The sequence below is a fragment of the Corylus avellana genome, chromosome 3 (assembly GCF_965113065.1).
Source record: "Corylus avellana chromosome 3, dhCorAvel1.hap1.2, whole genome shotgun sequence".
Taxonomy (NCBI): Eukaryota; Viridiplantae; Streptophyta; class Magnoliopsida; order Fagales; family Betulaceae; genus Corylus; species Corylus avellana.
In genome coordinates this window covers 7346411-7361400 of record NC_142492.1, presented here as the reverse complement: position 1 = coordinate 7361400, position 14990 = coordinate 7346411, and the positions used below count along the sequence as shown (strand labels likewise).

The following is a 14990-nucleotide window of genomic DNA, read 5'->3' as shown; positions in this document are numbered from 1 at the left end:
ATATATAACAGCTTACATTTCGAAAATTCAAGTTTTTGAAATTTGAAATTATCTGATAAGTTTTAGAGATAATTAAGTACTCTCTGATATTCAATTCTTTTTATATCATTATTTGAATTTTAAAATTTGAATATATATTTTTTCTTGTCTCTGATTGGGATAGAAAATTTGAAGGTATTTTCGGGTTTTAATTTCATTTGTGCATAACCAAAATTTCTAGGTTTCATTGTATCCTAGAGAAAAATTTGTTATAACCCAATTGCATACCATTTTATTTAGTGGGGGCAAATATTTTTTTGGGTTAAATACCAAATACCCTCTTGGGGTTTGGTAACTTTATTTTTACCCCACTGGGGTTTCATTTTTATCACAAGACCCCCCTGGGGTTTTGAAAAAGGACCAAGTTAGTCCATCTGTTAGTTGACCGTTATGACTGACACGTGGACCAATCAGATGTTGACACGTGGCACATATTTAATTTTTAAATTTTTTTTTAAATTAAAAAAAAATGTATTTTTTTTAAATAAAAATAAAAATAAAAATAAAAAATAAAAAAATAAAAGAAAAAAATTTGGGGGTGGCCAATTTTTTTTCTTTTTTTTTTTTAATTTTAAAAAAAATTAAATATGTGCCACGTGTCAACATCTGATTGGTCCACGTGTCAGTCCTAACGGTGAACTAACAGATAGACTAACTTGGTCCTTTATCAAAACTGCAGGGGGTCCTGTGATAAAAATGAAACCTCAAAGAAGTAAAAATAAAGTTACCAAACCCCAGAAGGGTATTTGGTATTTAACCCTATTTTTTTTTTAACACACTTGAGGAGTAATTTCGTTTTCCGTATTTTCCTTATTTTCATAACAAAGTCTAATAACGAAATATTCTTCATTCGCATCTACTTCGGATGTGGGATATGTTTTAAGGACTCCCAAGTCTCACATACATAAGTTTTAGAAGTCCCGCAGAGAGTGAAAGAGCTAGCTTGAGTCTTAAGATAACCTATTTTCCATTTGGGGCTAAGAGTAGAGTGGTTGATGGGAAAGGTGGGTTTTTGATCTCATGGAGACAAGAAACGGGTTAGTGGGTTGGGTGAAGGAAGCAACAGCAACAGAGTGCGATGTTGGGTTGGGTTTGAGGATGCAACCTGCTCAATCATTTCCTCAGAAGATGATGATGGTGATGCCACATCATGATCATCCTTCTCATGAAGCTCTGCCCAGCAATGGTGGTTTTGGTTGGGAAACTGGTGGTGGTAGGCATATGTTCTGTAACACAAGTAACCAAGTGGCGCCTATGAGGGATATATACGATCTTGTTGTTGGTGCTGATGCTGGTTCTGGTGCCAGAGCTGCAGTGGTGCCAAAGCCTCTGAATCCCTCCAACACTGATATTTTTACCTTCAATTCCTCAGGTAAAGTTCTTCTTTTCTCACTATACTCATGGCTCTAGCTAATTCACTACTGATTTATGGTCTCAGTATTTCAAGAGTAAAGGATGGGAGAACTCGGGGGTAAATAAGTAAAGCAGTATGTTTTGCAGGAATGTGTAGTTGTGAGATTTTTTGGGTTGATGTATAGTTTCTGTAGATAATATGGTTCTGCAGATAATACCCCTGTATAGGATGGATGGTCTGTTTGTTTGTTGCTCGAGTTTCTGCAGTGTTTTTTTTTTTCTGCAGAATTTTAGTTGCTAGTTTCTGTGGAGATTGGTTTGGTAGATACTGGTTTGTAGTTTAATAGAATTCTTACTCATCAACAAAAATATGTATAAAGCTGTAGTCTTTTTTGCAGGAGGTATGGCAGCATCTGAAAATGTGAGAGTTCCTTTTACAGCAGCTCAGTGGCAAGAGCTTGAGAGACAAGCTATGGCTTACAAGTACATGATGGCCTCTGTCCCTGTCCCTCCTCAAATCCTCGTACCCTTTACCAAAAGTCCCTCAAATGTTGCTCACTCCCACTCCAATTGTAAGAATCTCATAATCTTTGTAATCTTTTTGTCAATTTGTCATCTTTTTCCTTAAAAAAAGGCTACAATTTGTTGCAATGGTTTTTTTCTTTTCTTCTTTTCTTCTGTTCAGATGGAAATGGTGGTTCTTGGGAATTGGGGTTCTCAAACAACTCGGATCCAGAGCCATGGAGGTGTCGGAGAACAGATGGGAAGAAATGGCGGTGCTCGAGAGACGCAACGCTTGATCAGAAATACTGTGAGAGACACTCTCACAAAAGCCGTCCCCGTTCAAGAAAGCCTGTGGAATCAGAAGCCCAATTCATCAACAACAACGAAATCAACAATAATGCCACTACCAAGCCTTATCAAAAGCCTCATTTTTTTAACCGGACATGTCACAACCATCCATGTCCTACAACCATGGTCTCTGTCTCTGCAACATCATGTGAACCATCCAGGTGGGTGAATTGGGGTTTCAATGCTTTCTCTGTCTGCTCTGAATCTTAGGACCTAAACATTTACTCCTATTCTTGTTCTTATCCTTCAGCCATTAATGTGATATGGGTCTTCAGCTTTTGTTTTTTTGTAAATAAATGTGTATTTATTACCTGGCCCGTGAAGGTGCTTGGAGTGGTTCACGAAAGGAGAAAGCTTCCCTGTGGCTGGCGCGACACAAGAGTCCTGGCAGCAAATGATGCAGTTCAATGTGGAATTAAACAACTGTGTTACACATGTGGGTGATGGCCAAGGACTGCAAACTTTGGAAGGAGCTCTAAACCTCAACCACACGCAACAAAAGAGGCATTTTCTTGATGCGTGGTCCACAGCAGAGGGAGATAATAATAATATTGGTGAAATTAACAACAATTGCTCAAAGCTACCACTTTCAGACCTTGCACCATCAATGTGTGTTGGAAATGAAATTAATGAAGAAAGCAAAAATGACCAAATGGGTGCTGGAACTTCGGGTTCAGAACGGGAGAATGGAGGAGACATGAAATCCCCGTGGATGAATTCACTTTCGTGGATGAGTTCGCCACCTGGTGGACCATTAGCAGAAGCCTTGTACCTTGGCAATATTGATGGTTCTGCAAAAGCTGGATCCCCTTTTGGCTGCAGCAATGGCGCCACCAGCAGTAGAAGCCCATGCAGAGAGGGTGGGAAATGACTCAATTCAATCAGCTGAGTAACACAATAAAGATTCTAGCTAGCAATTTTACTATCCGCATTGCTTTCAGACATCCAATGTGAGAGAATTAATATAGAACTTACTTGTCCAAACAAGTTTTCTGGTTGGCACATTTATCGATTTAGCAATCCGAACAGCAAATTGTTAGAAATTTGAGTGCAGTTTGTTTTGATTTGCCAACATCACTTGCGTGTTAACATGTGTAAATGTAGGTCTATAGCCGAACAACATTAACCTCTGTTATCTTTTTTTTTCTTCTCTTGAATTTCCTATCCAACTAATAGTAAATGGGACTTGGAAAGAAAGAAAAAAAAATGCATCACCTCTTGTTTTGATGGCATAGACCTTCTATAGCTCAATGGACCAACTTGATCAAAAGCCCAAGCATCAATTTCCTCCATTTCTTGTGGGGGAGCTCTACTTTAGAGCTGTAAGGTGATGAGTGAAGTCAATTGGCAGTTTAATACCAACCCAAGCACACCAAGGGATGAAGGGAATGGGTCGTCAAACCTAGGGCTTTGCCCTCAGGAAAAAGCCAGTTAAGCGAGAAGAAGTCACTTTTAATTAGTAAGTGAGATTTAAAAAAAAATTATATCAATATATACTTTTCATATTCTTTTCGGCATTCAATTTAGATTGAGTTGGAGCACGTTGGAGATTAAGACTTTCCATATTCTACTAACAATTTAATTGAAATTGATGTTGTGACATTGAAGGAAGTTCAGAAAGTGAACAAGTGACATTCCAAGAATTTATATGGGTCGAAAAATTTGTAACTTTTGGTATGGGAATGGAGGTGCATTCCAATTAATAATTAATTGCTTCAAAAGTTTCAAATAAGTGTTTTACTTTCATAACTTTCATTTCAAATTTACCTCGATACGACTTAAACCCAACATATAAACACCAATTGTTACTTGTATTTATGCTCCCCTTAAGAACTAGGATCCTCAGTTCAAATGAATTAGAGAATATCCTGTTAATTATATTAGAATAGTATGTTTGTTCTCTAAAAAAGTGAAAAGAACTAGTTAATAGATCCTACTCCCTTTCTTAGGCTATTAGAATTTCACCTGGGGACTGTTTTGCATTAAACAATGACTGTTTAGTGGCCTAAAGGTGTAATAAGTTTGATTGAATAATAGTAAAAAGTAATTGACATTGGGTAAAGAGTAAAAGTTAAATTTGAATAAAAAGATGACCCAAATTCACTCAAAACGAGGCTGGCTCCAATTGGGGGCAGACAACTATCTCATTGAATTTGAATTAAATTTTAGCGCTCAAAGTTTGTGTGCCATATTTGTGGCCACAGGACAGATTTTTGAAAATTGAATGACAAACACCTTTCATATCTTTACTACACACTGAATCATTATTTAATTCTTTTAAAGTAAAAAAATAAAAAATTAAAGTAAATTCCTTTCCCAAAAAGTCTCCCTTTGTATCTGAACCTTTTGTCCTCTCTCTCTCTCTCTCACCCTCACTCTTTTGTGTTCAAACTCGGTAGACCATTTGAAGGGAAGCTCAAAGACCAAGAACAAAGACATGGGCTGTGTGTCTTCCAATCTGCTCAACCACGACGACGAGTTCACCCAACTCGGGAGCTCAGCACTGAGTCACCACATCGTCTCGCTCACTTCCACCACCTATGGCCTTCTCACTCTCGACCCACCATCCACGCCGTCACCGACAACTCCACCAACCCCACCTTCCCGGTTCACCCTCGGCTCCTTCTTTTCCGAATCTAAGTCTCTCTGGTCCGAGCCCAGGCCCCCCCTCCTCCGCCCGGACCCAGCCGAGGTCATCAACTCTTGGGAACTCATGGCCGGCCTCGAGTACACCGCGGACAGCTTCCGCTTCTTCAAAGACTCGAACAAAGCCAACAAAGAGAACTCAGACCCTAACCGTATGAAAAGCGACAACCTTTCGAGACCCTTTTCGGTCCTGGACAGGTTCGAGAGGTTATGCCCGCCCAAGGGGGAGAACAGAGTGGTGATCTATACAACGACGTTGCGGGGCGTGCGGCGGACTTTCGAGGCGTGCAATGCAGTAAGGGCTGTGATACAAGGGTTGGGAGTTTTTGTCTCCGAGCGAGATATATCAATGGACCGCGGGTTCAGAGAGGAGCTGAGGGAGCTGATGAGAGGGAAAGCAGAGAGAGACGCAATGGTGCCTCCGAGAGTGTTTGTGAAGGGGAGGTATGTGGGTGGGGCGGAGGAGGTGCTGAAAATGGCGGAGGAGGGTTTGCTGGGTGAGCTTCTTGATGGGCTTCCAAAGAAGAGAGGTCTGGGTGTTTGCGAAGGGTGTGGGGATGTGAGGTTTTTGCCCTGTTTTCAGTGCAGTGGGAGCTGTAAAATGGTGATGGTGGTGAAGGAGGAAGTGGGTCATCCGCATCGGAGCACTGTGGTGGTGAGGTGCCCTGAATGTAATGAGAATGGCTTGGTGCTCTGCCCCATTTGTAGCTGATCAGTTCAACTACCTTGTTGATCATATGCTATCTGCTAGTGCTTGGTGCTCTGCCCCATCTGTAGAGTAAGATGTACCCAAATTTCACTGATTTGAAGTTTGTGATGAAATCATAATCTGTTGTGCTGTAATTTGGTTTATCTGTAAGGCACTAGATGTTCAATATGTAGTGGAATAATAGAAAAGTAAGCGCAATTATATGTTCAATATGGTGCTTAGTTATCACTATGTCGTTAACTTTTAGTTGATGGTCTCAATTGCATTCCATAGCAGCTCAAATTACGGTATTTGAGCTGTATCTAATCACTTGACATGTATAAATTTATGCAATTGAGAAGATTTTTGAAATTGGGTGATTCATATCTTGCACCAATTATGATTGTTGTTAAGACTTTCCACATACTGCAGACATCTTTTTCCTAGGATGAGATGGTGCAGAAAGTTGTCTTGGGGCCATTTAGGGCCGGCTGATTGGCAATGCTTTTGGAGGATGTGTCAATTGGAACATCTTGGGGCTAGCTAGGTCATTGGTGGGTGCCGGCCCTGAATATGAGATGGAAGTTGAGTGCCTGTTTCATGATTATGCTGGTAGTGAGGCCAATCCTTCAAATGTGTACAGGACACAAGACGGAGTTGTCGCATCAGTAATTGAGGATGTGTGGTACCTTAGCTCGTGTACTGAACACAAACCAAAGCCATATATTTTGGTAACCTACACAATTGCAAAGAAATTGACTTCAATATGTATCAATTTTTTTTTTTTTAAAAAAAAAAACAAACCAACATTCATTCAAACAAATTAAGAGGTTATAGAGAGAACATAACAGAAAAGAAAACAAACAAAGATAAGCTTACTAAAAACCCCAATTGGACAGATCTCAAAAAATAGGAATGAGATCATAAAGAGAAAGGAGAGATATGAATATAGCCTGAGAAAATTTTTGCCATGGTGTACACTGGTGATTGATACAATCATTGGGAGTACGAATATCCCTATCAAACATGTAAACATGCTTCTTAAGAAGCCATGGAGATTTGGATGAAAGGTAACTGTTGAAAAAAGGTTTCCAAAAAAGAAACTAGAAAGAAAAGTAAAAAAGATCCACTCCACAGACAAAGAGTGTGAAGACCAAACAGATTGGGATTAAAACTAAGCAACAAAGCCACATAAAACTATAGAAAGTTACACAAAATAACAGGAAAATACTCAAAACACAGTAGCTGCGACAGAAGGAGGCTTTAGCGAACGCTGCACGGCACGTGGAACCCACGCGCCAGCACGTTAAATCCACTCGCAGGAGCGTGTGGACCACGCTCCGGTGCGTGGCGGTTGAAAGGGGCCGCAAAGGTGTTCCCCGAAAAGCTGGAACGCCAGTGATGATGAAGGATAGGCATGTGTCTGGCTGGGGCTGATAGAGAGAAGTCGATCGGACTTTGAAAAAGCCAATCTTCAAGCCTACACAGATCCGGCCGGTGAAGTGATGGAGGAGACGTTCTAGGGCAGGGGGAAGGCGATCCATTACTGTTGTTGTTTTTTGAGGGTCATGGATAAATCGTCAAAGACCATAAATAGATCTAGAGAAACTCTAGATGTAAAAGAGTTCTCTTACGAAGAGAGAATCTTAGAAGGAAAAGATTGGTTGTTGCAAAAGGAGTGAGGAGGAGGGAAACCAGGAGGTTTTCCCTCCTCCTCAAGCTTGGTCGAAAATGGAGGCTGCAAGAGAGAGAAGGGAGCATTTAGAAATTTTCTATTTAGGTGCCTGCGACTCATAATATGTATCAAAATTTAACTTGCAATATCTTTAGCAAAGTCTAGCTTTAAGGAAATAATGCTAGGTGCAGGCCCAAATAGAACGAATTCTACACACTGGAAATAAGAAAATTTTCATTTCCAATCAATAAAAATATCTAAACAAAGATGATTGACAGGAATGAACTTAAAATTTAAGATATTAAAAATATGGTTGGCCAGGAAAACGGCCTAAAAACATTTGAAAACTTTGATACCTCGGGAAGTCTAAGTCTTTCTTAGGTCCTAATCGGATTAGTGGATTATAAATGTGTTGATTGAATTAAGTCTTTTATCCATCTTTTATTAGGTAAAACTATAAGTGATTACGAGGACCGTCAATTGTAATACTGATTAGTCATTTTAGGTTATATCATAGATGTTAACATAGATATGGCCGGCGCTTTTGTAGGGTGACAAATACTATTAGAGCTAAGGAGTTAGAAATTTGTGTATGAGAGATTGCAGCTCCTAAAAAATTAAATCCCATATTAGATCGATGGATTGTAGAACTGTTGCATTGAATGTTAAATCCCTCATCAATTTTTTCTTATGTGAGATTAAGCTATATGAATGACTACATGAAACTTTAATTTTAACATTGGAATAATCATATAGTATAGTATAGCATAAATGTGACTAATATTCTCTTAGATCGGGACAAAAACAAGGGATTTTGAGGCTAAAAACGGTTCCAAATGAGTCTGCTATTCAATAACACTGTAGTACTTGTTGAGATAGTCGTTTTGATTGGACTTGGCCCTCGCAACCCTTCTCTTCTTCTTTTCTTTTTTTTGTTTTTTTGAAATGCTCTCAACCCTTCTCAGTCCTTTATTGTGTCTGTAACTTCGATGATAATTGAGTAGCCTAGCTCTAGTTCGTCCTCTCTCTTTGCTATAAACAAGGGCCTTTTGAAGCGGGCTAGGGTGGCAATTTGGATTTATAGGCTGGGTTAATGTCGCTTTGAGTCATGAGTATATGAAACAAATATGACCTATTTAATTAATGATGTCAAACCGCTCAACTCTCACACAACTTGTTTAACTAAACAGGTGATACATTAACACGACCTGATTTGCATAACTCGTTTGATAAACAGATCGTGTTAGGTTAACACAAACACAACCCCTTCTAACTTGTCTAATATAAAGAAATTTAGTTGACAAAAATACTTGATCTGACTTGATTCACACAATTTCTTATCTTGTAAACATGAATTACATCAATTATACACATTCACAATTAGATTCATGGCAAAATTAATTTGCTAATTGATATCCATAACCATAATTAATAAACGGGTCAATGGTGTGAGACTCAAAAGGGCAAAAGGGACGATTGGCAACATGGGCTTCACGGCGAATGAAGAAGGCGGCGTGGGGGCTCAACAAGTGAGGTTGTTGACAAGGACGAAGGTGAGAGTGAGAACTTAAGGCAACGAGAAAACTATAGGGCTTCATAAAATGTGGTTATATACCCATGGTTTTTAAGGGTAAGAATGTAATTTAATTATATGGGTTTTGAGTTTTATTTCAAATTTGACCCGTTTATTGATCGTGTATAATCGGATCCACTCGTTTTGACCCGAACCTTATAACACTAAACTCTAACCTTTTAATTTTGAGTTGAATTTGTGAGTCGTGTCAAACATTTCAACTCTAAAAGAAGTAAAGATGTTAAAAAGAAGAGAGAGATTAAGAAAGGAAAAAATAAAATAAAATTAGGGCTTCTTTGAGATAGAAGAAGCATGATCAGTATTAACAATACATACTTGCAAAATAAAAAATAAATAGTAGTAACAATACACAGTTTTTGGGTTTGGAGGGCCCAAAAGGGCAGATGTAAATGGCAGCTATGGATGGGGGCAGCCACACAGTATTTGGGTATGAGATGGATATGCTTAATGGATTTTCTTTTTCTCTAAGCGAAATTGTCATTGGCTTTAAACAAATTCACAAACAGAAGGTATTTGATCAAAAGCCTAAACCAGTTGACGATTGCCTTTATCAAATACCTTCTCTGTGTGTATTCGTTTATGGTATCAGAGTCCTTTATTAAGTTAATCTCTTCTTCACGTGATAGGTACTTGAGTTTATCTTCAACAGTCTTGATATAACTAAAAGAATCTAATGAACATTTTCAATCTTTGGGACACTTTTGTCAACCTTAGATAATTGATAATCACTTTTTTAGGCTAATGAATTGACAATCCTTATTCAATTGATACAACAAGTTTCAACATTCTGATAAATCGTTTGAAAAGAAGTTGTCCAAATAGGTGTCACTTTACTTGCTAATTTCTTGATTCATCTTCCAATATATTCCATTCTCTTGTTTGCTTTAATAATGCTTAAACTTAGCCCTCAAATCCTGTTGCAAATGGTCCCGAAACTTGCTTTGTCCCCTTCATTAGCACATGCTTAAACTTAACTCTATTTCCTTTGATCACCACATACACAAATCATACATTTGATTGATCCATTTGAAACTTGGGAATCTTGGACTCTTTCATTCCATGTGAAAAGTCTTAGCATTATTGTAATTTGTAGGTGACCTTTAATCTCTTCTTCTATCCGACATATCTATTGCCTTTTGCCTTATTCGTTGATCTAATTAAAAATGTGTGTGAGAATCATATGTATTTAATTAAAGAAAAATTACAGTTTACTCCTTTAAAGTTGACAGCGTTTTTCAATTCGAACACCAAAGTTTCAATTTTTGCAATTCATCCCCACAAAGTTCCAATTTTTTTCAATTCAACCAATATTATCCCAAAATTCCATATTGCCCCTAATTTTTTTATTTTTTATTATATAAAAAAAAAAAAAAAACAAAAACAAATTTGGGGGTGCAAAAATAGCCAAATGGCCAAAGGGGTGGCTACGGCCACCCTGATTTTTTTTTTTTTTTTTATAAAAAATTAAAAATTAAAAATTAAAATTATGAGCAATATGAAAAGTTTTGAATTTAATTGGTCAAATTGCAAAAATTTGAAACTTTGAGGGGGTGGATTGCAAAAATTGAAACTTTGGTGTTCGAATAGAAAAACGCTGTCAACTTTAGAATGGTAATCTGTAATTTTCCCTTTAATTTAATAAATTGGGTTTGAAATTTTTCTCCAACTCAATTTAGAGAACCTCGATTGGATAAGCATTTAAGAGAGAAACAAAAAATTTCTTGACATGGTAGTATTGATTTGATGTACCACTTTAGCTTAGATCCACTTTCTTCTTTGTATTTATGTGGATAATTAATCCAGATAAGCATGATTAACAATAGCTCAAAAGATCTTACGAATAAAGCATTTGGGTATTTGTCCAAGTAAACATGATTAATTAATAGGTTGCTAAAATCTAGGGCGTATAGGAAGACAGAAGATTAGCTCCATCCAAGGTTTGAGCCGTCGGCTTGAGGGCCTACAACTACAAGATTGATTCCCTTCTTTTTGTGGGGCGTGTCGGTAAAACCCCATATTGATATTGTGGTTGGGGCCACGTAGCAATCCATGCACTGATCACTTCAACGAAGTATTCATTAGATTGTGGAAACTGGGCATGGTATATATTTTGAATATTAAAACCATTTTTCTCTTTTAGTATCCAAGAAATTACTTTGAGAAAAACATAGTTGAATGCTAGGTGAATCTGTTTTTCTCCCGAAATTCAACGACAAAATTATATGTTTTTCAACAAAAACTTCATATGCTCTTCAAATATTTCTTCGTAGACAGTAGTATATAGCTGTAGTCCTATCAAAGACTATTAAGTAAAGAAGACCAGGGCTTTTCTTTTTAAAGCTTTTTCAATATATATATATATATATAAAGATAAAATTTTAAAATCAGGCTAGGGCCGGCTATGGTCCCGTCGTTGGAAATTATAATGGTAGTTTCACCAATACCTTTTTATTTTTTTTCATTTGTTTCGGGTTCGGCAAACCCGAAAGTGTTTTTTAGGTATTGAGGGCGATTTTAACTCTTGACTTCTTATTTTAATTTGGATTGAGCATTATCTCACATCGCTGGCATCTTTTTCCAGCTATTAATACTTATGACATCATATCCTAGACTTCATAGGAGTTGAAATTTTAAAATTTGTCTTGTACGAAGCCTAGCTTTGATTTGGAAGGCCGCCAGCTGCAGAATGTATTTTCCTAATCATCAATCATATGCATACAATAAATTTGAATTGTATTATGGCATCGTTGAGAGACAAGCTTATTGTTTTAAGGTTTAAACAACAAGAAATTAACTCTTTGTAGTGACGGTTTTTAGCCCTAAACCATCACAAAAAAACACTAAAGTGGGTTTTTTTTTGTAGTGCTTGTTGGTAGATCTTTAGTCATAGAGTTAGGCTCCGTTTGGTAGATCTTCACACCAGTTAGGCTTCGTTTGGTAAACGTTTTTGTTTCAATACTATTCATCGTACTTTTTTATATTTTCAATATTCTCTTACTTTTTACATTACATCAATTACTTTTTATTACTATTCAAATAAAAAAATCATTACAAAACAAATTTTTTTCATTTTTCCATACCAAACATTCTTCCCTCCTCCCCTTTCATAATAGCAGTGCTCGATGTCTTCTCTGTAGGCTCCAACAGTCTCCGTTTTCTGGCGGGTTGCTTTAGGTCTCAATTTTCAACCTTAGATCTGATCGTTTTCTTCAGCCGATGCGTGTCTTCCGAAAGGATGTGTACGATGTTGTACTTCTCCACTGCTGCTTGTGGGAGTTTTTGTTTTTGTTTTTTGTTGTTGTTATTTTTATTTTATGGTCCTAGCCGCTGGGCTGAGCACGTAAATAATGCTTCTAGCTTTCGGGTCGAGAGGAAAATGGTTTGGGTGTGAGTATTTTGCTCATATCTGGAAAATGGCTTCCTGTGCTCCTGAAAGGAGTCTGTGTTAGCAGATCTGTTCTATAATCTGAAGATCAGGCTGGGATAGCGGATGTTTGACGTCATAGATTGGTTTTTCATTGTAAGATCTGTTATGTTTTCGATTTTTTGACGTGTAATCTTTTAACTTAGGTTATGATCTTGCAGAACTGTATGTTCTGTGATTATAAGAGCTTTTATACTCTTGACAATTATTAATGAAATCAGATTGATTTTCCCTCCAAAAAAAAAAAAAAACATGCAATATCAATAGATGTAAAATTAGTATGATAAATGGATGTAAAGAATAACATTAATATTAATCATATGATTATTTGGCGTGTTTCTAAATGCAAGCTAGTCAACTAGCCCAGCTGTTTTCATTTTGATACCCATCACAAAAGTGGATGTTATGGATCAAATCTTACGACTGATTATAGCAACGAAAGTTGTGATAAAATTCTTAGAATAATACATAGGGCTAAGCACTGTCTCTTACAGGCGAATTTCAGCCCTATCCCAATCTCCTGTCAAGATTGAGGGATGATTTTAGCATCGTTAGCCTTACGAATCGCTCAAACTGCCTTCTTAATAACCTACAAAACACCAAGATGTTTTACAAGTGAAAAGTAACCGTGTAAGTCCACGACTTATATAGTAAGTAAATTATTACGAAACTTGACATGCAATGAAAGGTCATGAGTTCAAACTATAACTCTACAATTCACCTCTCATTTTAATTAAATATCTTACATGTTGGACTTCACCTATTAAAGTTCGGAAGAGTTTGAGCCTACATGTGAGAGGAGTATTAGAATATAAATTAAATGATTAAATTCATCTCTTCCAACTAGCTTAAGTTGTTGGAATAAATGGTAATTTAACATTAAGAACCTCATAATAAAATGGAAAAAATAAAGAAATAGCATAAGCAATAGAAAATGGTGACAATAGATTTTTCGGGTTGTGTTAGTGCTAAACATCTACCTCCACCACTAGAAAATAGCCCAAAAGAGCAACATCTTTCTTATTTATCGATATATTTTCAAATAAAAAGGCTCCTATTTATAGGAGAATTTGGATATATAAAGATAATACAAGTATGGTTGGTGGAGATTACAATCAAATCTGAAATCACTTACAATCAGATTTGAATTAAATCATATTCTAATTAACATCTTCCTTCAAATTCAAGGTGGAATCTTGAGTACGTTTGATTTTTTTTTTTTTTTTTTTTCTTTTTTCTTTCATAAAAACAGATAGGGGTGGTCAACAACGGTGGCTGGCGGCGATGGCCAAATATAGAGGCTGGAAAATAGTCGGAGTTACGTTGGTGGCGATTGGAGATAGTAGCCGCAGACAATGGTGGCCGGAGATTTGTATGGGAGGAATCAAACTTATATATCCCCAAGAGATTGAATTCCCCACCCGGAAAATGATTTTACGGAGGATATATATGTGTCGATCGAAATCATTCAATAAAATGATTACTTTATTGTACGTTTTCTGAATCTAAAATAATGTTTTTGCCAGGTGATTACTGATGATCGATCATAAGCCCCTAGGAGGATTCTTGCTTCCAAGTTCTAATAGATGGCAGCAACATCCTCCTGGGTCAAGTCAACAATTACTCCAAATAATTACCTTCAAATGATTGCGGTAAACAATTGATGATTTGAAAGAAGAAGAAAAAAAAATTGGTAAACGCATGGCTCCGACAAAGCTGACCTAAGCCAAGAACACGTTCTCCTCTTTTAACTCATGATTTCTTCTGGTGAGGCAATTGGACTGCGATCAGGCTCAGGCAGGCTGACAAAATGTTGGTGATCAAATTTAACCTCAAATTAATTAACCAGGATTTTTCATCGGGTAAGAAAGTCCGAAACTGTTATTAATTGTTGTTTAATTTGATTTATGTGATAATTAATTAACGCCATCTTCATGTGTCATTTTATATATGGTGCCATATTGTACGTATATGCAGAAGTTTGGTCTTTGAAAACTATGACACATCAACTCTTTTGGCTCGGAATGGAGACCAGCCGGTCCCTTGATTCATAAAAGTAAAACTTTATTTTTGGACAGTTATACACTTATGAATCAAGGGACCAGGTCCTCTCCATTTCCTTAGAAATGGAGAGGATCCGTTTGCTTTTGGCTCCCTTCCATTGATCATTTAAAAATTAAAAGATTGATTTTTGAAAAAAATAAATAAAAAACAGACCATTTATATATATCTCTTCAAAGGGTACCTAACCCTTTGCTTATATATATATATAATTCAATCTGAAATTAACTAGTAATTAAGGATATATGTATTTTGCCAATAAAATCGGCACCAGGTTTTTGGTTACAGCAAGCAAACAAACGAAAGTGAAGGATTTGGTGTGATAGATAAGATAACAAATTAGGTGTGACGTTAATTAATTGACAGTCCTGATGATCGATCATCAATGTCAATTAAGAGGCCCATTCATTGTGACAACGAAAAATGATCGTTTTCTGGTTACATTAGTCGTGTCTAAGGCTTAGCCACAAGGTGTGAAAACCAAAATTGTTAAGTCAAACTAACGTTCGTCTCTACGCAATATGTGCTTCCGAATATGGGAACTTCTACGGCTTTCAAAGCTAAGGTGGATAGCAGTGAACATCATGGACAATCTGGCTGCCGCCAACTGTTCCCGGAAGAGAAAAGAAAAAGCTTTTGTTTCTGGTCGACTTTAGTG

The 14990-nt window shown here is 37.0% G+C and overlaps 2 protein-coding genes across 2 annotated transcripts; both read left to right on the top strand.

The window, feature by feature from the left end:
* Positions 1-907: 907 nt before the first annotated feature.
* On the top strand, positions 908-3238 carry LOC132175718 (growth-regulating factor 8). The gene is made up of 4 exons (XM_059587739.2): positions 908-1411; positions 1791-1964; positions 2078-2405; positions 2569-3238. The coding sequence occupies exons 1-4, from the start codon at positions 1060-1062 to the stop codon at positions 3113-3115; spliced, it is 1401 nt and encodes a 466-aa protein (XP_059443722.2). The 5' UTR covers positions 908-1059; the 3' UTR covers positions 3116-3238.
* Positions 3239-4601: 1363 nt separating this feature from the next.
* On the top strand, positions 4602-5824 carry LOC132175678 (uncharacterized protein At5g39865). The gene has a single exon (XM_059587699.2). It carries the CDS (start codon positions 4682-4684, stop codon positions 5600-5602), a length of 921 nt encoding a protein of 306 aa, XP_059443682.2. The 5' UTR covers positions 4602-4681; the 3' UTR covers positions 5603-5824.
* The last annotated feature ends 9166 nt before the right edge of the window (positions 5825-14990 follow it).

What these genes read in the sequence shown, in the direction of transcription:
- LOC132175718 (XM_059587739.2), top strand. Translation starts at nt 1,060, where the DNA reads ATGGAGACAAGAAACGGGTTAGTGGGTTGGGTGAAGGAAGCAACAGCA. An exon ending in TTTTACCTTCAATTCCTCAG is followed by an intron (nt 1,412 to 1,790) that starts GTAAAGTTCTTC and finishes TCTTTTTTGCAG; the next exon opens with GAGGTATGGCAGCATCTGAA. An exon ending in ACATCATGTGAACCATCCAG is followed by an intron (nt 2,406 to 2,568) that starts GTGGGTGAATTG and finishes TGGCCCGTGAAG; the next exon opens with GTGCTTGGAGTGGTTCACGA.
- LOC132175678 (XM_059587699.2), top strand. Translation starts at nt 4,682, where the DNA reads ATGGGCTGTGTGTCTTCCAATCTGCTCAACCACGACGACGAGTTCACC.